Source organism: Amphiura filiformis, chromosome 1, assembly GCF_039555335.1.
Source record: "Amphiura filiformis chromosome 1, Afil_fr2py, whole genome shotgun sequence".
Classification (NCBI taxonomy): Eukaryota; Metazoa; Echinodermata; class Ophiuroidea; order Amphilepidida; family Amphiuridae; genus Amphiura; species Amphiura filiformis.
Window position 1 is genome coordinate 93,202,137 of NC_092628.1, and position 23,387 is coordinate 93,225,523.

The 23,387-nt window shown below is 36.6% G+C and overlaps 1 protein-coding gene across 1 annotated transcript; it reads left to right on the plus strand.

Moving 5' to 3' along the window:
- The first annotated feature begins 1,326 nt into the window (after positions 1-1,326).
- Positions 1,327-22,859, plus strand: LOC140164408 (metabotropic glutamate receptor-like). Its single transcript, XM_072187690.1, has 3 exons — positions 1,327-1,446; positions 5,066-6,655; positions 21,965-22,859. Exons 1-3 carry the CDS (start codon positions 1,327-1,329, stop codon positions 22,544-22,546), a joined length of 2,292 nt encoding a protein of 763 aa, XP_072043791.1. The 3' UTR covers positions 22,547-22,859.
- The last annotated feature ends 528 nt before the right edge of the window (positions 22,860-23,387 follow it).

Here is a 23,387-nt window from a genome sequence, read left to right on the forward strand (position 1 = left end):
CAAAGGCTGATCAACTGATAATTTAGTAAAACCAGTCACAGAAATAATACAAACTCTAAAACCTCTACCTACCAAAAGCCCATCCGGACCTAATCGCATTTTATATGGCGACACACAGCGTCATCATCCCTATATCTTCGTGTCAAAAATTGCCGTGATAGTACGGCGAATCCTCTCGTTTATCAACAGCAACGCATGGCGATTTTGTTCGAGATAGGCCGAGCGACTCAGGCTAAGCATACCATTTACACAATATGACTATCATATGAGATACCGGTACCACAGAGTTTCTATTCTACACATTATTACGATTTGCGCATGCTCAGTACTCCATATGATGTTGCTATTACAAGAAAATTCGATTTGTTGTCAGGTAAAACCCAGGTTTTGTTTCGAATACACTAACTTGAAATGCAATACACTAATTAGCGGCGGTTGCTGTTTACTGTGGATATATTTTACTGCATTTTATCCGTAACGATTTTAAATCGTTCATCAAAATTGTGATATATTTTACTGTTTGAGAATTACAATTATATAAAGGAACACGTTTAGCCCATTCAGCTAAGATCCAGGTGCTTGTATAGAATATTAAATCACAAGTCTATAACACAATGCATATGTAAACCTTCTTTATCTGTGTCAATAATAGAATATTGATTTCAATAGAATTGAATACATTTTGAGTTTGTACTTTACCACTGAGCGATCTAGCGATCGATTTCTAGCCAATCAGATAGGACTCCTTTTCTAGCGTTCGGTGAAATACCAATCGCCCGTCGCTCACCAACGGAGTATGGAAAAATATTTATAATACAGGGTGTTGACACTGTGCGACATCAAAGTCATGTTTAGCGCAGTTTGTATCACAGCTTGTGTCAATTTATAATACCTGCAGTACAAGCTGTATCAAAATGAATGGTACCCATCAATTTTCGTCGATATTGATGAGCCTGACACATCAAAATTCAACATAAGATCCAAATAATTTGTAGATTAGTTGTAAAACAAGTCATAAACTATACATTCTGGGCAATTCAAGCGTATCCAATGTTGTATTCGGAAGAGGCAGGCTTTTCAAACAACATCAAAATTGATGGGTACCAATCATTTTGATACACCCTGCATTGATAAACAATGTTCACATAACAAAACCAAATTTTACTCACTAGTTTGGCGGTTTCGCTATTCATGCTTTTCATGGACGAAATATTGATTGATGATCACTTTTTCCGGTTGGACGAATTCCGAAAGAGGGTGTAGAATTGTCACCAGTAGAGGATCATATGTACGTAACTTAGATGGTGGGCCCCGTCGTTCCTTTTCATGACGTTGGGTCCTCTTCTCCATGTGGACTCCTTGACGGCTATGAAGCCTAACACTAGTCTCAGGAAACGTGTGGTCCATCCAAAGGACAAAATAGATCCTATTAACAGCACGGATTGTGTATATGAAATACCTTGCACTACTCTTTGTAATCAAACATATGTCGGTGAGCCGGAAGAAAATTTGCAACTCGTCTCAAAGAACATAAAAAAGAAATTAGGGTGGAAAAGACAAAACAAAATTACACGCGACTGACACGGAAACAGTCGGAAACAGAACAATCAATATCAGCCATAGCAGACCACGCAGTACATGTACAGAAAAATCATGTTATAGACTGCAACAATTCAAAAATACTTGGCAAGGAGTGTAACGCAAATATAAGACGCATCAAAGAGTCCATATGGATTCGGAGAAGAGGACCCAAACGTCATGAACAGGGACGACGGGCCTACCGTTTAAGTCACGTATATGATCTCCTACTGAGTGACAATTCCTTTGTGGTTTGAATTCGTCCAACCGGAAGAAGTGACCATCAATCAATATTCTGATGATGCTTTTCGTCCATGAAAAATGAAATCGTCAAATTAATGAGTAAAATTTGGTTTTGTTTAATGAACATTGTTTATCTATTTATCTGCAAACCTGGTGAATCTATTCAGTGACCTGCACAGAATTGTAATAAATAAATGCGATTGATTGATATCATGGTCATGTGAAAAACAACAGAACTTATCGTTTGAATTTCAAGGGCAAAGAATGCATCAGATAAAATTAATAGCTGGATGACCATGACATTTGTTTTGTTATTGGAAGGATTATCAGCTATTATCGTAGTGCAAGTGAGATGTCATCTCTTTATACAATGTTATATAATATAGATAATATCTAGTGTATAAGCAAGCATCTCCAAAATAATGAATTAACTGTTTTTGGAGAATGTCATACCTCATTGCACGTGGATCGTGCCATATCGCTCACACAGCACTAACTGCCCATACATTTGAATGTAAAACTTTCGAGAACAAAAAAAGTACTCACTAAACACATATTTGAATTGTTATTTTTGGAAAGGGGCTGAAATCCATCCGACCGTGTCCAAAAATATTTCAAGTTCTCATGACTTATATTGTGGAGGTTGGTGACCTGCGACCAGCATCTACTGGTCTTCAATGCAGACTGATGTTGGTTATGATGGTAGACCGGATGAATGGATATTTTATCCCATTTTGCTTGCTATATTTAATATTTTGTAAATTTTGTTTGTTTGTGTCGAAACGTACCTCGGGAAATAAAGCTTTGCCAGTCACTGCATAGCACGACCTTGGCCATTGTTCTGCTTTGATGTATGACGTCATTCTCCAAAAACGTTTAATATCTATTTTGGAGATGACATGTATTAATTATTGTATTTCGTATTCCCCCACTTGTTTGATTTCGCTTGTTTCAGACGCAATCAGCCACAAATACCGGATTACTTATGACTAGGGTTGGGACAGTCGGCTTCGGGTTAGGGATAGGAAGTGTACTAGTGAACAAACGTAGGGCTACCACGTATATGCTTTTGTCATTCAGTAGACATTTAATAATTGTGACGTGTCATGTCAAAAGGAGACACTTTTGGGCAGGATCGTAAATGGAGAAATAGCCAAAAATCTGCCCGAGGGTGATTTTTTCACAATTTGAGTTTGTTGCGAATTTGTAATGTTATTAATGTTTAAAATATTGTCTGTGAGTTTCAGACCGGAATATAACTGGCATCTTGTATTTTTTGAGACATTTTTCAAGGTAATTCCTACTCTCAACATTGTCAATAATATTTTTAAAGGCCAATATCTCAATTTCCAATTTTGTACTACCATAAATTACGAATTCAATATCTTCGCTTAGGAATGTCCAATTTCTTTGGGGAAAACGGCGTTGTGGAGCAAAATATCTTTATATTTAAGATATGTAAAAACCTCAAGATTGATAACCTGCCCAAAAGTGTCTCCTTTTGACATGACACGTCACAATTGGTTAATAGCCAAATAATAATTCCGTACCGGAGTATTGTAACCGTGCTGATTGCGTATGTAGTAGAAACGGCAATTATGTGTTACCTCGCGTCGGCGTTAACTGTGCGTCGCGCGTTGGTAATGGTTCGACGTATTACATGGTCTGACGGTAGTCAGATGACTGAAAACTAACTAGAACTGTAAAAGCATGACTGGACACGTTTGGAGCATTATAACTTGATTATTTTAGGATTGTGGTGTTATTCAGTTATTCATTTATATTAAATCCTTGTGTACTGAATGATCAATTGGTTCCCCTCTCGTAAACCAGTGATATTTTTTGTATTGCATGAACAAACAGGGGGTAACTAATAGTCCCCCCCCCAACTCAACACAAAAGTTGACAACCATGAGAGTTACCAAATCTTTCAAAGGTCCCCTTTGCAATGATTTTTCATCAAATTCATCCCCCTTTTTCATGCAAAATCGAGGACAAAATTTGGCCAAAAACAACCCCTTTTTGTGGTTTTTAATGGCCAGAATTTTAAACACCCCTTATCAATGATTAGAATTTTAAACATCCCTTATCAATGACACTAAATATTGACATAAAATTTCCCTTTTATCCAAATTTCGCGGACAGTGTAAATTAAATACCCCTATTTTGCTGATTTCACTGTCAAATTTCACGGACAGTGTAAATTAAATACCCCCTATTTTGCCAATTTCGCGGTCCTTGCTACTGGTAAATAAATAACCCCTTTTCTGCGCAATTTGGTAATTCTCATGGTTGTCAAATTTTGTGTTGAGTTGGGGGGCCGGGCTAATAGTACAACAAAATCAAAATAGAAAAAAATATCGCGTCTAATAATTGTGTTTTATAAACGTTAAGAATATGAGTGTTGTGTTAAAACATAATTGGGAAAATCGAAATCGTCACAAAATTCACCAATTGCTTAAAAGCGTGTTGTAAATTACAAAAATGGCGGAGTCACGTATAAGCCATGTCACGTTCCATGTTCATTGCTATAAGCTGTGCCATCTATAAAGATTAGCTACCCGCAGAGACACTTTTATTATCTAATTCTGACAACTATATACTCCAAGCTTGATAAGGTACACCTCAAAGGAAATATACGAGGGCGTTTTAACCGACAATTTAACTTGGTCGCTTGTTGCCGTAGCTACATATAGTACGCCAAGTTGTATAAATATTTTATCATAATTATCTGAATGTATTGTCGTTCTATATATATGGTAACTCCGAACTAGTATCAAAACTATTGGTCAGTTGTTAGCGCTTATATCATATGTGCTTATAACATCATGATGTTGCTATTATCACAAACGTGGTTACGTTTTATCATCCTGTATTGTCTTTTGGGGTTTACCACCTGCTGGGTTCCTAAACTACCTCAAGATGCTTGCATTAATTACTATCAACCTGGTGATTTCCTCCTTGGTGGAATATTTCCAGTTGGGTATACCGCAGAGAATGTGATGTGTACCGGTCGTCTTTCCTCGTGGGGAATATCCACAACTGAGGCAATGGTATACGCCATTGAGCAGATTAATCAACGCAGAGATCTACTTCCCAATGTAACTCTTGGTTTGACATTCGTGACGGGTGCCGAAATGAAGAAGTAGCCCTATTCCATGCCTCGTCGTTGGCCAGTTTTAAAGGTCCCGAAGAATACCGTACCATCTGCGGATACCATCCTTCTCCAAATGGGTCTAAACAGGTTGCCGCTATTATTGGTACTGGACGCAGTGCTACTAGTGTCTTCGCTGCAAAGATCAGCAATATATACAGCATACCTCTCATATCACATTGGGCAAGTTCTGACGAGTTAAGCGATAAGAATAGGTTTCCATCCTTTTTTCGTACACTTCCTGCAGATAGAGCTCAAATTCGAAGTATCATAGATATATTGCATCGGTTTCGTTGGCTTTATGTTGGTGTTCTTTATTCCCTAGATGCAGATGGACTTTTATCATCTCAATACTTCAAGACCTCAGCCGAGCCCGAAATCTGCATCGCATACTCTCAACCAGTAGGTGCCACGGCAACCGCGAATGAACTAGACGATATAGTTGCCACAATCAGCGAATTCAACAAAGCGTCTGTGATTGTAATGTTTACCAGTAATGAGATATCTACTGCCCTGATGATGAGATTTGATGCCTCACAACTACCATCTAACATTACATTTATATGTACTACATACTGCGGCTTTAGGTGGGTTGCTGACGGAATGGGAGCTCGGTCTCTTGGTTCCTTATACCTGAGATACTACACGCCTGCTGACTCTGGATATCAGCGTTATATGCACAATTTATCGCTTCTAAATAGCACAGAACTGACAAACCCGTGGGTACGAAAACTTTATAACCGTAGTGGTAGTGTACCAACAGCCTCTTCTAATGCAATTAATGTCATTAAAGCAGTTTATGCATTCGCATACGGCTTACATTCTTACATTGAAGTGGAGTGCTCCTCGAATAAGTCATGTGAAATCAATCCGGAAACCTTTCTTCGCCACTTATGGAATGTAAGCTTTCCTAGCGTAGATGGCCAATTTGAATTCGATGACGAAGGGAATGCACCTTTAAGTTACACTATCTATAATGTACAGGAGAGAGGTCAAGAATATGTGCAGGAGAGTATTGGATCATGGGATCCAAAATATCTACGGTTACAAAGACTTACTTTAAACAAAGAAAACTTCCAATTTGCTGCTAACGGACACCGTCCATCGCTATGTAAAGATATCTGCCCTGTTGGTTCCATTGAGGTACCCCTCAAAACAAAATGTTGCTGGGGTTGTCGGAGTTGCCGTCCCGAAGAGATCGTTGTAGATAACACCAAATGCGTTGCATGTCAGTCTACAGAATGGCCAAATGAAGCCAAAAATCAATGCGTACCGATTATACCTTCTTCTGTGAACTGGAATGAAGCCACAGTCGTGGTTGTTCTGTTTTTTGCTTCTCTTGGACTCTCTTTAACTTGTCTTGTTACCCTCGGCTTCTATTTCTTACGAAAACACCCGCTGATTAAGGCAACAAGCCGCGAACTCAGTGCTGTCAATATCGGTGGATTGTTCACAACTTTCATTGCAATCGTCATATTCCTGTTGCCGCCAACCAACGCATCGTGCATTGTATCTGAGGCGATATTAGCATTGGCATTCACTCTGAACTTTTCGCCAACTTTGTTAAAGGTTATTAGAATATATCGCATTTTTAAAGCAGGAAGAAAATCAGTTAGGCGTCCAGTGTGGATTGGCCCGAAGCATCAAATGATAATGTGTAGTGTCTTTATTGGCATTCAGGTGAGTGTTACACTTTCTCTATTTTGATAGGTTTTATCTGTTTCAAACATGCTATGTATTTTACTTGTATAGATGCGGTGCTGTTTAATATGGGATACATGTCTGTCATTTTGGTTGATATGTTTACCAATGACCTGAAATAGGATATTTATTCGTTAAAATTTCACAAAGATCTGATCATTATGTTCCATTAAGCGCCCTTTTTAATTATCCACCATTTTAATGGAATATTTTGGCTGTCCGGCACATGTCTTAGAGAGAGAATTCAAAATCACAAACTGAGACAAGGGATGACGTTCATTATTCCTGTACAAAAATTCTTGTTGTATTATGCTATTAAAATACACAAGAAAACACACATTCAAAACCGTTTTTATATGAAAATTCTAACTGTTGCAACGTGAATACTTGTATATGAATCAACAGTTTTCTATAGATATCTCTGGATATACGAAATGTCAATATGCCAATGCGGGTGCTCCATGATGATACTTTTCAGAATCACACCGCAGTAACCTGATATCAAAGGATGTTTGTAGCGTAAGCCGCAGGCACAATACATATTGGCAAACTGTAATCTTTCAATCATTCTAGATTTATAGCCTGGAACTCATTTTTTTATACTTTGAAACCATTGTGTTATGTTTATATAGTATAACTATGGAGCCTGCTTGATCCATCACATATGAGAACATTCATCTAGCCAATTATTTTCACAGATTATTATCCATTAGAAATATAGTAACGTATCTGTGAACAATATTGGCGACATATGTAGTTGGAAAAATTTTAATAATCTGTGTTGTGATGTTTTATACTTTATAATTAGGGCATGATAAAGGTACCTATAATCCATTATATGCGCAAATGTTTAGCGAGCAGGGACACATTATACGGAACGCACCTTGGCTGGCGACATGGAGGAAAACAATGGACATGCATAATCAGCTTTATTGTTTTATACTTTCTAGGCATGTTACAACTTCTAGCCCCACACATTTTAGAAAGCAACTCCTTAGTATAAGTTGTCTTAATAAAAGTTATTTCTTTCTGACGAAACAAGTCTGAATACGACTTGAAACTATGGGCGACACAGATTTGGCATTTTGAACACTTTATCGAAGAATGTGCCAAAATGCCTTTATACAAATTTCTTTTTAGGCGAGAAACGCTTGCACTGGGTTTTGACCTACATGTTGGTCACAGCGTTGCAGAAAATATTCGTGCTGTCTATATACTCGGGAAATTACAGAGGCGATAGTGTTCATTATTACTTCATTTTAAAATCTAAAAAGTGCTATAAAGTCAGTTTAGGCAGCAACGTGTTTGTATTAAAAGAAATAATAAAATATGTTGTTGTAGAACTAGAATTACTTGTTTGCAAATCCGAAAGTTGCAACAGATTATTTTCATTTCTTTGTTTGTTAAGCATGATTGCCAGTTTTTACATAACGTTGGGCGCAAGGTAAAACGAGGGCGTAAACAGATTAATTTACCGTGTCCACTGATAACCGGTCACCGAATCAACTATTCACACACCGGATTTATTTGTCAACCTCACAGTCAATTAATTTATGTCAACATGTCCTTTTTGGGGCGCCCTCTACGGAGGCGTCCCACAATATAGGCATGAGTTTGTGAGTAGCTTCTAATTTCAGTCTTACTAGATTTACTCCGCAATTGTTTTGCTAAAATTATGCCCTTGCTCAGAAATAAAACCACAATATGCTTGGATTTTATTTTATTATTGTTTTTTGTTATGCACGGGATAAAATGGTGTGCGTATATTCTTTGTTTAAAACACAAAATTAATGGATTTGTAAAAACACCAAATAATCCGTGACCTTTGTACCTTTGTAAGGCTTTTAAACTGGTTTAAAAAACAGTTTACCGCCTCTTAGAACCCGATAGACGGTGACCAACACCATGGACCACAATAGCCTAATCTCAATGGCATAGTCAAATAACCTCAATTAACGCGGCTGTGTACTCTAGCCATTGTTTTTTTCTCAAAATTGAGTTTTTATGATATTTTATTTTTTATTTATTTATTTATTACGGTATAAAAATCCAGAAATACAGTCAGAAAACTGAGACATCTGGTTAACAATGCATACATCAAAAAACACAGAAATATATATTTAAAAAAACCAACATATTTTGACAAACAACAAATCAAGAATTTAAAAGATTCACAACTGCAGGAATTGTTGATTTTTGGTAGCGAGTTCTCTTGCATTTAGGCGGGTCAAGTTGTTGAGCATTCCTGAGGTTTTTACCGTGTCTTTTACTTTTGGGAGCAGGGAGCATCCTGTTGTGACGCTCTGATTTCAAAATGCTCTCGCCAAAACCTCTAAGGAGATGTTCCCGCATTTCAACAAGAGAACAGAGCTCAAGCGTCTTCAGAGCCTCTGAATACGAGCTGTACTGGTTACCGAGTATTATACGGCAGGCGCGCTTTTGGATAAGTTCCATCTGGTCGGCTTGGTGTTTAGTGATACTACTGTGCCACAGAGGACTGCCATATTCTAATACCGGACGCACGTACATTTGGTAGACCGAGGTCAGATCACTAGCAGAAGCTCTGAATCGCTTAAGAACATAGAGCATGTACATTCTCTTTGAAGCCTTTGTAATCATTTGACCAACTTGGATATCCCACTGGAGATTGCTTTGAATTGTGACTCCCAGAAGTTTCATACTGTTAGTGGTATCGACCTTCTTGCCATTGATAGTAAAAACTGGAAACTGGGGCTCATTTCTTAGAGAGCAAACATGCATAATGTGACATTTCTCTGGCTTGGGAACCATATCATTTTCATTGCACCAAGTCCCAAGTTGGTTAAGATCATTTTGCAACTGGGAGCTGCCTTTGGACTTCACACAAACAATTTCCCCAAGGGTTAAATCGTCCACATATTTCCACCGCAGTGGGGCATCAATGGCAGAGTCATTTGCCACAGCAGAGAAAATTATGGGCCCTTGCGGAACACCACCCCATACGTGGAGAGATGTAGACGACTTGCCTTGTATCCTAACAGTCTGTTTACGATTGGTTAGAAAATTGCATATAACCGGTATTATAGATTTACGAACACCAATATCAATCAATTTCGTGATTGCTACATTATGGTTGATCCTGTCGAAGGCCTTAGTGAAGTCTATTGCACATAATGACGCATAATGGCCTGGGTTATCAACTCCTCTAAGGACTGTGTCGACAAGATCAACCAAATAATGCGTGGTGGAACTATTCGGCAAATTGCCATATTGTTTGGGGTCAATATGCGGAGAAAAATCCTCTAAGGTCCAGTCAGCCAAGTATTTTTCAAAAATTCTACCAAACAACTTCGTGAGACTTATAGGCCTCAGTTTATCAAGAGTCTTGGCATTTTTAACCTTAGGGACTGGCGTAATTGATGAAGTTTTCCAAACCCCTGGGAATATACCCTCATTCAGACATGAATTAAAAATGTGAGTGAGTGGCATTGTTAGTTCAAAAGCAAATTCTTTCACAATTTTTGATGGTATGTCGTTTGGGTGTGTTGCCTTAATAATAATAATAATAAGGCGTTTCATATAGCGCCCAATGCCAAAAAGGCCTCTAGGCGCTTTACATAAATACAAAATAAAATCGATACGCAAGGAAAATTTACAAAGATAAATCTTAAAAAGTACAATAAAAGAGTGACCTGCACCCAAAAGTCTTAAGTACACATAAAAAAGCAAAGCAGTTATAATAATAAGAAACACTTTAAACCATGGGAAAATCCCGGTAACGAATATCATTAAAACACATCAGACCACATAATGAGCAAATATTGCAACGAGTGAGATGCGGACCACGCAGAAAAAACAAAGCAAACACGAAAAAGGAACGAGCAAACAAAAATTAATCTGATGGTCGGCATCTCACTCAATATAATCAAAGATAAATAATTTGGCAAGTGGCATAAACAAAATACACAATTGGATTATTAAAAAGATGAGTTTTCAAGTGTTTTTTGAAGATGGCAAGAGACGTGGCTTTCCTGATGGACTGTGGCAAGTTATTCCAAAGCTTGGGTGCAGAAGTGGAGAAGGCCCGCTCACCATAGTAAGATGTTGCAATACGACGAGGCGGGTCCAGAAGAAATTGAGTAGCAGAACGAAGCGAGCGAGTTGGTTGATATGTAGTAAGAAGATCGGCAAGATATGGTGGAGCAAGTCCGTGAAGGGATTTGTAGGTGAGCATGAGGATCTTAAATGCAATACGATCCCTTATTGGTAGCCAGTGAAGCTCACTTCGTCGCAGATCGTTAATATCAACGCGATATCCTTTAACACCTAACACGAGTCTTACGGCACTGTTTTGCACTCTCTGAAGTTTAGAAATAACAGTACCGGGAAGACCGTATAACAAGCCATTATTCGAGTCCAGCCTTGATGTTACGAGCGCATGGACCAATCTCTCTGCCGTAGAGCGGTCAATATACTTGCGAATACTACCTATCTTCGCTATTGCAAAAGAGGCAGACTGAAGCGATGTTTCGTAGCAGGTGGGCGAGAAATGGCGACCGTACATAAGATAGCAGCGTGGTCTGATGGAAGGCTTCTATCAATGACAATGTTGGATACAACGGAATCGGACATTCGCGTGATGATCAAATCTAGCGTATGGCCTTTACGATGTGTAGATCCATTGACATGTTGGTCTAGTGAAGCAGAGTCAAAAAGGTCTTGCATGATTTTTGCATCTGGGTCATCGCAAATGTCTATATGGAAATGCTAACATTGAATGAATGCGGAAGTAAGAATAGGCGTTTCTAGTATATGCTGTGTCTGACTCTATCTGAGGACATACCAAGGGGGTGACACTAAATTCACAGTTGTTCTATTAGCAACGCAAAACCTTTTTCCGCTGGTTTACTAGCTAGAAAGTGAGGCCAGTTATCGATCCGTTATGAATAATTCATGTTCGACCCCTTGGATCATGTTAATTGATATTGGCAAATAACAACGTTGTTAGTTTTGCGAACTTTGCCTGTTCAATGAGAGTATAGCGCGCCCCAATACATCTGGGCACAAACCAGGCGAAAACGATCCAGTTTAATGAAATGGCGGACGGGTATTCCCATCAGGCACCAGTGATATGTTTTTTTCAAAGAAAGTCTACTAATTTGATATGAAATGACATTTTGCAACAGCAAAGTCAAAATTAGGACTTGAGGTCAATAATATGAAAAAATACGTGACAGAGGCAAGGTGTGAAACACAAGTAGTATTTGAAGTTAAAATAACCTTTGATACCCGACCTGACCTTCTATAGCTTTCCATCATGGCGCCTTATTCGTCTTTATGTATTTCTATTATGCTCTCAAGAAAAAACATACCAATATGCACTAAGCAGACAGAATGTTACTTGGCTCCCAGCATGAATTATTGATTTTCCCCTTCTTGTGACCTGCTTGGCCTACCATATATTTTGTGAGACTTTCTCCAGTCTTTTGTCCCATTTGGCTCTCCGTACTTTGCCTGCTGTTATGGTTTTTCACACCTGTCCCAACCGCATTTGGATTTGGATTTGGAAGATACCTTCTCTTAAATAACAGTATTGCGAACCACCAGCATACATAACTCGATGTAGAGAGTCTTTCCTATTCAGAGGAAATATTGCAATTACACACCTTATTGCCTTTTAACAATAACCATTGACACTAGCACATATCAGAGAAGATGTAAGAAAAGGATGGAGAACAGAATATCCTTGAGATAATCCCGTAGGTAATCCTGTTGCACCTATCATAGTCCTTTATTCTCAAGTGGTAGGTTAACCAACAATTAACAATGAGAGGAAATTCCTGAACCTAGTTCAGTTGGGGATGATTTGAAGTGACCGCCAATTATGACCATTTGATATTTAATACCAGCAATGTGAAAAAAAGAAAGAAATAATGTAGTGCCAAAATAATGTACCCTTTTACGGAAGGAGCAAAGTTTAACAAGTTATAACTCCGCTTCTGAAGTACGAATGTCAGCGGCGAATGTCAGGTTATTATTTCCCAGTCTTTAAAAAAAAATTGCAGGCAGAGGTGGGAATCGATCTCGGTACCTCCAGGTTAAACAGCACTGTGCAAGACCACTAAGCCAACTAAATATCTGTTGTGAGATGTGTGACATTAATCTTTGATATTGCTTAATGGAACAAATCGTGGAATTAAATCAGTAATAAAAGAAGTAGATTCTTATATAGCGGTCAAATTAGATTAAAGGGGAAATATTTGTCCTTGCTCTAAAGAAAATATAGGTTAGAAAATTATCAAATAAATTTAAATTAAAAATTGAGATTTTATATTTCTTTCTTTCACGAGGCGGACAAACACTGACAAACACTATATAAGCTAAAAATTCGACCCTTATCACTAGATCCTGTCATAGCTCAATGGTAGAGCATCAGACTGCTAATGTCAATATCGTTGGTTCGAGTCCTCCTGCCAGCAATGGTTATATTTATGATTTTAATACTACGCTACAATTTGTTCAATTTTTTTCGTTTATTTATTTATTTATTTATTTATTTATTTATTTATTTATTTATTTATTTATTTATTTATTTATTTATTTATTTATTTATTTATTTATTTTTGTTTATTTATGTAAATAATTTGATATATTTGAAAGAGGTATTTGAGCAATTGAAATTTTGATTTTATAATCCTATGGGGTCATTTTGAACCCCCATCCCCACCCCTCCCAAATTGCCAAACGCACAAAACCTATGAGTTTGCATCATACATGTAATCATCATAAAAAAAAAACAACATTCTATGTATACCTGACGCCGCCGGCAGCCTATATTAATTTACTAGTCAACATTTGCATAGGAACCGCATAGATTGGAGATTATATACGTATTTATTAGTAATAGACAAGTAATATATATATATCGTGTGTTTGCGATTTATTCCGTAATCAATAAGTATGATGAACAAACGCTTTTCTGGCAGAAGCACTCACAGCGTAGTGGTATTCGATCTCGACTGTTAATCAAAAGGTTGTGGGTTCGAACCCTGGTAGAATTTTAATTGGAATAAATTTGTTTTTCTTTTGTTAAGTAAGAGGTAATAATTATGGCAATAAATCCGCCGTATAAAACTGAACACAGCTCAATCCAGCCTCATAGGCCTATATCATGTAAATGTATTATGTGATGCAAAATAATGTTGACTAGGAAAAAAAATATCGCACGCCGGCAACTAGACTGCTATACAAAAAAATAGTATCACATCTTTCCTGCTCAATCAATATATTATAATAATTGCAAATAGATCATAGTTTACTAATCTAATCCTGTAATATAGACCTGTTATATCACCTGTACATGGTTTGTTATGGTAGGGATTAGTGTCCGATCTCTGTAATGTAATGTAGGCCCTAAATGAAGCATATTGATATGCAGGAAGAATCGATCAGGGTGCTATCTATTAGGGAAAGATAAACACTATTCAAAATATCAATAGACACGAAGAAAGGGATGTAGAGATTTGTAATTGAGTCATGCATGATTTAACAGAAGGTTCTTTCCAAAACCCAAACGTAATGGGCCACTCAAGCCTCCACTGTTATTCAGATTTCTTTTATTTTTTGCTTTTATAATTAATGCTCCAGTCAATGCAGCTTTTTATCTTCATTTTTTGATCAGAGCTGGTCTCCACTATACTGAGAGCAGGTCTGTTATTTTATCCCTTGAGAAAGAAAAGTGTTGTCTTTTCGAAACGTCGGGTTTTTAACTTTGTTTATATGTCTTATGTTACTCCCCCATTGGATGTTGTGTCATATTTTCCCTGTTTTTAATTTTATCCATTGCTAGTGTGACACTGTTGTATCCTTTTGGATCCATCCTTTGGTTCCCCGCCGGTCAGTTGGAACAGATTTTCCCTGTTTTTATATTTATACGGAGGTAAAGAAATACACAGTTGCCTGCAAGCCGTGCACCATACTCCAAATACTTACGGTAAATCTGAATAATGGTCACATGTTGACATATCATGTGTTCGGGAAATCACGTGGCAACAATTTAAGATTTCAGACTTGTTTACTAGTTAAATTGTCATTTGTATTATTGATTATTTATCTTTGTTAATTAATATATCTTTTAAATGCTGATAAATCGTGGTTGGCTGCCCATATTATATGTTAAATTCAATGTTTTATGAATATAATTCTACCACGCAGAGGGGTCACACAGCAGGATTTCACACTACACGATTTAGCTAGATTTGGAGCTCTGCACTTCAAATTCACGTCAATTTCAAAGTCTATACACTTAATATATTTAATATAATACTTATTTTTTTGTTATAGCAAACTGAAACACGAAATATACTAGCTTATTACCTATACAGAAAGGGGATTTATACACATTCATTCAGCAATTTGACATGCCTGGCGCATCAAGACATTCTCTGTCTGGATAACATGACTGTCGCCCTCAATACGTCTGGGCACACATTTAAATAACAATACGCTATTTACATATGAATGCGGCCTCATGCTAATTTCTAGTGACGCTTCCAGGTATTGTTCTATGGACATACACTGTGTCCCACGGGCTCCAAGAATGGCTCTCCATACACAACTGAACAAATACAATGAAGAGTCGCCGTTGCCTCCATACACAAATAAATAAGTCCGACTGCCATGTAAATTAGCCTGTGCGCACTCAAGAATATGAACTCTGACTATGATAATCCCTATTCAATCCTGTGTAAAGCAGGAAACTAATTAGCCCATTACTCAGAATAGCGGTTCGGCAAAAATATCAAGGAATTATTTACAAAATTATCCATATCTTGAAAAGTGTTGATGCTATGTATATAATGTTGTTATCATTTTGAAGCTTATTGTCCCGTGCTTACATTTGTATTCAAATCGTGAAATGTCAAAAATTGTTCCTGGTTTTGTCAGAACGGGTCACATATAGGGTCCACAACAAGTTCCCCCTAATACTTTCAAAATAAATCCGAAAATATTTATATAAAATGTTCAGTCACAGTGGTTATTTGTGAGGCATTTATTAGTTTGGGGCATTTATTAGGGTACTTATTAGGGTACCACCTTATCAGGGAAATATCTATTTATTTTTTATAAGATTTGTTTATTTATCTATTTATTTATTTATCTATTAGTATGTTTACAAACTTGTATACAATTTATACAGAAGCTGTGTACACTTGCTAAGCAATATTTCTTGTGAAAGGATAGCTCTTGACTTCTACCACACCACTCCACGCCATACATAAATTCTCCCAGTCACATTTCCCCAATATGAAATTTAAAAAAAGTAAGATTAAATTTGGCGGAGGCGGGGTTCGAACTCACGGCGCACCGCTTTGGACACACTATGAACCCAGCGCCTTAGACCACTCGGCCACTTGTCTTGTCAGAAACCATTTGAAACTTATTTGAAGATATAATCGCAACTTCAACATAGGCCTACCACATGACAAGCAAAGGAAGAAAACGTACCATATTTTGGAATTTTATTTGCCTAAAATAATTAATGTGTATTAATAGCGCTCAATTGTTGTTAACTGCGTGTTCTATATCAAAAAAATCCAACAATAAACATGATAAATGGGCGTCTATATGGACAATACATTATATCGATTTTGACACGTGCTCGTGTCTCAATGCATTTCCAAATACTATAGAGGAACCTACCATTTTTCTTGTATACACGTTCGATGTTTTGATCAAGTATGTAAATAATCGACATTAGACCCCAAATGTTTTTTCAGGAAATAAAAGATTAGATTACCATAAAAACGAAACAGTAATCTTTGGTGAGGTCTAATGTAATATTCACATAGAATTTGCAACGTTTTTTCTATCCTTATTCTTGCTGAATTAAAAAATATATTTTGTCCTATATAAAATTGAAATAAAATTCTCTGCCTCTTAAACGACATCAATGTGACACAATTGGGTATCACGAATCGTTATATATGATGTGCAGTTAAAATTCATATTTTCTTTTATACATAGGATGCTTCAGTTTTGACAGGAAAAATATTTTCTTGAAAACCCTCTCACTCGGTTATTTTAAAAAGGTAACCACGCTTCCCTAGAATGTGCAATAAATTAGCATTAAATTTTTTCTTACAGCAAGCGTTTCTAAAATGCAGTATGGCGAAATGTGGTGTAGACTTCTACCATCTACAGTAACCTATCTGCACATTTATTGCACCACAATGTGTTAGATTATACGTACAGGTGTACACTGCACTGTATGGGAAATCCGGATACACTGAGGGCATTGTTTTTCAAACAATGTTCAAGCACGCAGTTATTGTCATACAGGGTGATTTAAAATGAAATGTACCCATTACCCAACTACAAAAATAAACAAGAAATGTCTTTAAAAAGACAACACCATGGATGAAATTCATGTTTAATAATTTTACATTGACAAGTACTTGGAATGCTAGTAATTTTTTTGTGTAGCACATGCACAACTAACCGGATTGGAAATGTTGTTGCCACGAATACCACCAATGACATACTATAAGCTAAATTAAAAAATGTGTTTTAAATAGGTCTACAAAGGGATCAATGGAAATCACATCCACCGAGTTTCGCATCAATCCAACAATCTATATTCAGACGACTTTGTGATTACGTTTTATGACATGACTTTGAACATTCTGACAATCCAACAATATATACTTATTCCACCTCAGGCTCAGATGACCTTTAACAATTATAATCAAAAAGACTGATTACTCAATCCCAGGGGTTCCCTGGCTCAATTCAATCTTTATTTTGTGAATGTGTTGATTACAATTGTTACTACTAACTGCCCAGTTGCTCTACCAAAATGTATAAAACCAAAGCAACTATCTACCCCAATTTAACCCCCCCCCCCCACTAGTGTCACTCCCAACATCAATTAGTGATGGTTGAGTATCTTTGTATAAACTAACCCTAGTTAACAGTGCAGGTGCCTGGGCACCTTATACCCAGCCTTTGTTTAAAATATTTAATGTCAAATGGTTCCTAAAAACCTTATTTGTGAATGGATTTTTATCGTTGACAAAATAACATGTATGTTTAATATATCAATTATTCCATTAACAGCAATTTCCTAATTTTCCATCCATAAATAATCACAGAGTATCATCTGTTTACAAAACAAGTGTTTATTTTCAGATTTCCAATTAACCATTATCAGTATAGCTGGTAGGGTGCATGCCAAATCCAGACCTTGCTAATAGTTATAGTCAGAAGCAGGTATTTTGTCCTGTAGTCCCTGGCAACCCAGTCTGCTTGTGGCTCACTCGCAAACATACACGACAGCAACCGGCTGTGAAGGAGCCTAATGCACGTAAATAACTTCCTTATAACATGTATAATAAAATCCGATTTTGAGTATAATAAAGAAAGTCATGCATATGCAAAATGAAGCAATTACCTATTGCTAACTTGGTAAAATGCATACTCGTAGCCCAATCTTGTACATAATAGCACCCAGTTTTGGTTTGTGGTTTCCAAATGTTGCAATTAAACATTAGTTCTTTCAAATATGAAACGCTAAACCCCAAATCTAGAACAAACAGTCATATATTTAGAAAGACATAGCAAACTTTCCATGATAGAGATTGGACCCAAGACAAAGTACACCCAAATTAAGTGTCAATTAGAATGATCCCACCATAGTGGAAAAACAAAATACTTACTGACATTGAAATCGTTATTTATTGCAAGCTGTAATGGGATAGTATGCAAAGCTGACACTGAACATCAATATTATTGATTTAAAAATGTGAAAACACATTTGTCTTGGTTTTTGTGCAGTACATGTATAATCATGTTAGCTGCATTTGGTTACTGGGGCATTTAGATAAAGCAGGTAAACTTAGTTCTGTGTGTTAGTCTAAAAATGGGATGAAAACTTCAGAATGCGATATCTGGGTATTTCTCTGAAAAGGTGTACTATTGGAAGATAGGCAAATATGAATTTGAAAATGATTATAAAAATGTTTCCTTTACATATCTGTAAGGATGTAAGTCTCTAGTGCATGAAAACAATATTTGGCGCAATCTTTAGGGCGCCCTCTATATTATAGAGGGCGTAATCTGCAGGTTGTGCCAGGTGAGCATCATCTCCGTCACATTTAGGCCAAAAAGGAAAAAAGGACAAAAAAATGTTAAAACTCTTAATTATGAGTTTTATGGATAACTTGTAAGATGCTTGATTCATGTTTGCTTTTTTTCATTAAAAAAAAATGATTTTCTACTTTCGTCATTTAGTTGGGACAATGAGAGGCAGGCTGTACGGAAAATGTCATGTATGTTAGTATTTTTTTTATTCAAACTTAAGTATATTCATAATTTCGCTTGAAATAACTAATTAAATTTCTATTGACATAGTAAACACATACAATATCAATTACATTTCCAAATAGTAAATTCCATGTTGTCTGGGTCAAAGGTCAAATAAAGGTCAACAACAATTGTGATGGAGATGACAATGCTGTGATGGAGATGATAGTGATGTGACGGAGATGATATTTCTACACAAATTCCTATAGAGAATCATCTCCGTCACAGACATTTGATTTCAGTAATGTTTTCACACTACTTGAAAATGAAATTCATACAGATGAGAAGGTTTAGAATTGGTAAGCATTTTCTGATAAACTAAACTGGACTTCGCTGTATCTCAAGATCCGGTGATGTGATGGAGATGATGGTGATGTGACGGAGATGATGGTTCAGACATTGCTTACGATTAATAGCAGGGTTATGCTTACCCACGTGTTACATATCGCCACAACAGCTTGTGGGACATATTCAACCATCATTATTTTCCGGAAAAATTCAACAATAAGACTTATATCAAATTGATCAGAAACGTTTGGAGATGATGTTGAATAAAGGTACGCGCGTGTATACTTGAAAATACCCTCAAAATTGGCAGGAAAAGAGTGCCAATGTGCACCTATTCCGGGTTGATGTTTTTCGTCGTCTGTAAAAGGCAGCGTTCAGGGTCAAATTATTGACCTCTGATATTTGGTCTTCACCTCCAGCCGTTTTGATGCCAATGATGCAAAACCAAGGGACAGCAATTTTTTGACACAAATTTTTGAATTATTCCATAAAATTGACTTTAGAAGTGGTTTTAAGCATTTAAACCTTCTTAGACATGATATTTACCCCAGTCAGTGGTAATTTTCGCTTCCCACACTTGCTCACAAAAATACTACAAAATCACTCAAATTCGGTGCGTGACATCGGGACATGGGGTTTTCAGGGGGGTCGTCAGATATTGAATAATTTTTTTGACTCCAAGAAATTAATTTTTCCCCACTTGGATGTTCTTAACTATTTTTATACATACAAAAGTCCATGACTAAACCAAAAAAGAAAAAAAAAATCCGCTTTTAAAACTTTTATGAGCGCCGAAAGTCGCGGGACTTAAAAGTTCCCCTTTTCAGAGAATCACCCATCTGCTGATTAAAGCCACTTCTTAACAAAATTCAAAATTTCTGTTGCAGGACATTTATCATTATAATAGTTTATTTTTTATGTACAAGCTCCACAAATACATGAAAAAATTGGTAAAGTTAGGTACAGTTCATTTTATATCACCCAATGAGGCCAAAATTCTGGAAAGATTTTGAAGATCAAAATGGACCACAACTTTAACACTAAGGAGTAGAACTCTTGTGTTTTTATTATACTCTTTAATTATATCGCTTTCATTTGACACCACCTGGATCAGTCGGAACTCGGCGATAATAATTTTTCAGTTTCATATAGGATAGTAAAAAGCATTTACAAAGCTGGATTTTGCAGAAAACCCCATTGAAATTGAACAACCAGTTCCAAAGATATGAGCAATTAAAGAGTTGCAAAACAAGAGGAAACAAAAGGAAATATTTCCTTTGTTTGGCTATATCTCAAAATCAATATTTCCGAGTTCCGACTGATTTTGCTTGATCGCATCACATATTATTATGCTTTACTTCTCGGAATTGTTCAAATTAGTTTTGGTGCTCGATATAGAAGCAATCATTTGTAAAACATACACGTATAAACATTAGTTTACGGACTACTTGCAGTATTCGATTTTTACACTTACTGTCTTAAATGGTGCATTACTTGTTTCGAACAAAAATAACTAAAAATAGTATAAAACAGTACATAATGTTTAGTCGAGTAATCAATTAATTTACGGACGTATGAGTTGTCAAGTTATTATTCTAAAACATGATGTTTAACCTTATAAATGGATGCTTATTAGACAATAAATTATTGAACAAAAATTACGAACAACGTTTGAGCGAGATTTTTCTGTTTTCATTACCTTTTTCCAGTTGTTGGACTGCAGCCCTGGATCCCGTCCAGGATAAATCATAAAAATCCTCTCAGGCCTCGATCAAATCCTTTGTAGCATCTGACTTTTATTCTGTTCCTTAAAAGATGTGTTAAGTATAACTAAAAGTAAATCCTAGCAGATTAGTAATAACCAGGAGCAGTTTCCCCTCAACTTTTCAACTCATCGTAAATCTTAAAATCCAAGAAAGGTTACTTACCACGCATTGTTACTAGAATGTGACATCATCTTAATCTTACAATGAGTAAAGTATATATTCGTACCTTTATCATGAGTTACTTACGCTACGATGGGTTATATTAAAGGTTAGTGAAACACATCCGCAAAAATCTCGATTTTTATCTAGTCTACAAACGCTACTGTCTATGGGGACTGTGCAGCATTTGCATCAGTTCATTAGAAATTTGAAACGATACTCTTCTCAAAACGAACTGCAAGATACATGGTATACAGGTACAGATACAGGTATACATCTCTGTACATGAGGCAGACGGTTTATCGTCCTCGTCTAAAGTTTGAGTATTCTCGTGGCTCATTTGGCCAATTCTAAATGCTCATATCTACAGATGTTGCCCGGGAGATGTTGCCAATTAAATTAAACCCGGGACCTTACGCAGAAAAAACGAGTATGATTCCCTACTCTAATCATTAGAGGCCACGTTCTCCCAGCATCACAGATAATATTTAACAATACGTATCGTCAGGTTATAAACTAGCCCCGTGTCAGCATACTGTCCAATATTAATCTGTATGCTTTCATTTCCATTTCACTTTTTACATAAGACAACATAAGCCGATATAATAGCAGAACTGTAGTAATGAAATCGTGCAATTTACATACGACGTAAAAATATATTATTGTTGATGATTATGTCATTAATAACGCTGTTTTGTTTGTTTGTTTTTAACTTATTATTTACATGTTCCAGATTGTGATTTCCGTTGTATCATCAGTAGTGAATTCCGCCAGACCTGCTCTTATCATACCTTCACCGCCACAACCACGACTCGAATTATACTGCAAGTTTAGCCCCGTTTTCCTAGCGTCCTGCGTTTACAACTTGCTGATAATCACAGCATGTTGCGTCTTTGCTTTTCTCGCCAGAAAGGTTCCTAGTAATTACAACGAGAGTAAGTTCATCGGTATTACGGTGTATTCTACCATGGTTGTGTGTTTGGCTGCTCTCCCCGTCTATTCCACTGCCATAATAGTTTTACAGAAGAAGGCTACTTTGTGCATCACTTTACTCATCAATGCATACATTACCCTTATTTCCCTGTACACACCTAAAATGTATGCCATAATGTTTGTGACAGAAGGGTTGAAAATAGAAGACCAATCGCGGGGAAGAGGAAATACTTCGGAATTTGCAAAGACGTTAAGACAGATGACAACAGACGGGACCCATTCATCAGCTCGAGTGCACCCCGGTGACCCATCAAATCAGAACACGGCTGACAATAGTCCAGGAACGTCCTCGGCTTTGTGTCAGGTGGAAAAGAGACATTAGAAAGACACCTTAATATCTATAGATAAATGATCAAGTGAGCGTAAAAATGTTTGATAGTGTTTACAGTTTATAAAAAACAAGTCAGTTGAAATTAATATCATAGCTAACAACTTTCAAGTTAATTAAAATTGCCGGCATATGAAATAACACAGTAGATTTTAATGACTTTTAAAAAGCAATGCAGCGGATAATAACTAACTTGCTACACTTTGGTTCACTTCAAGTTTCGACTAATATAGCTGATCGAATGAAAAATCAAAAGATCCTGAAATATTATTACAAATACAGCAACTACGAGGCCTTGATCCGTAAATAAATTCATCAGTATTGTTCATAATCCTGATGATCCTGATCATACGAGGCCTTGATTTGCGGAATGTATTGTAAACGTACGTATGCGTATCGGTAACGCTAGATATGATATTGTTGCGAGTCGGAATGACTCAAGGCCAAAGCGCCGTTTCCCGTTCTCACAAGAATGCACACTGTTTGTATAAGTTTGTATACACTGTTTGTTTAAGTTAACAACATTTAAATCTTGTTGATTATAACGTTTTGCTGCACTCTGTGTTTCAGATTGTTTTAAAAAATAAAAATGTTATTAATTATGATGAACGCATTCAGTTGATCTCAAAATTATACTGGTGTTTATTACATCAAAATACTAGTAAATGGTTATAAAAATTTTTATAGAATAAGTGACAGTGAAAGTAGGCCTATACGTAGGCTTATATTATTGAATGCAACATATCTTATTGGCATAATTATAATGGCTCACTTCAATACTGAACAATTCTGATTTTAGAATCTACCAGTTTATTGATCGCGAAAGCCCGCGTAA

Bases quoted from the DNA above. Each gene is read 5' to 3' on its own strand.
- LOC140164408 (XM_072187690.1), top strand. From the start codon at position 1,327: ATGACGTTGGGTCCTCTTCTCCATGTGGACTCCTTGACGGCTATGAAG. The intron at 1,447-5,065 runs GTATATGAAATA...GGGTCTAAACAG, and splicing joins CTATTAACAGCACGGATTGT to GTTGCCGCTATTATTGGTAC. The intron at 6,656-21,964 runs GTGAGTGTTACA...TACATGTTCCAG, and splicing joins GTGTCTTTATTGGCATTCAG to ATTGTGATTTCCGTTGTATC.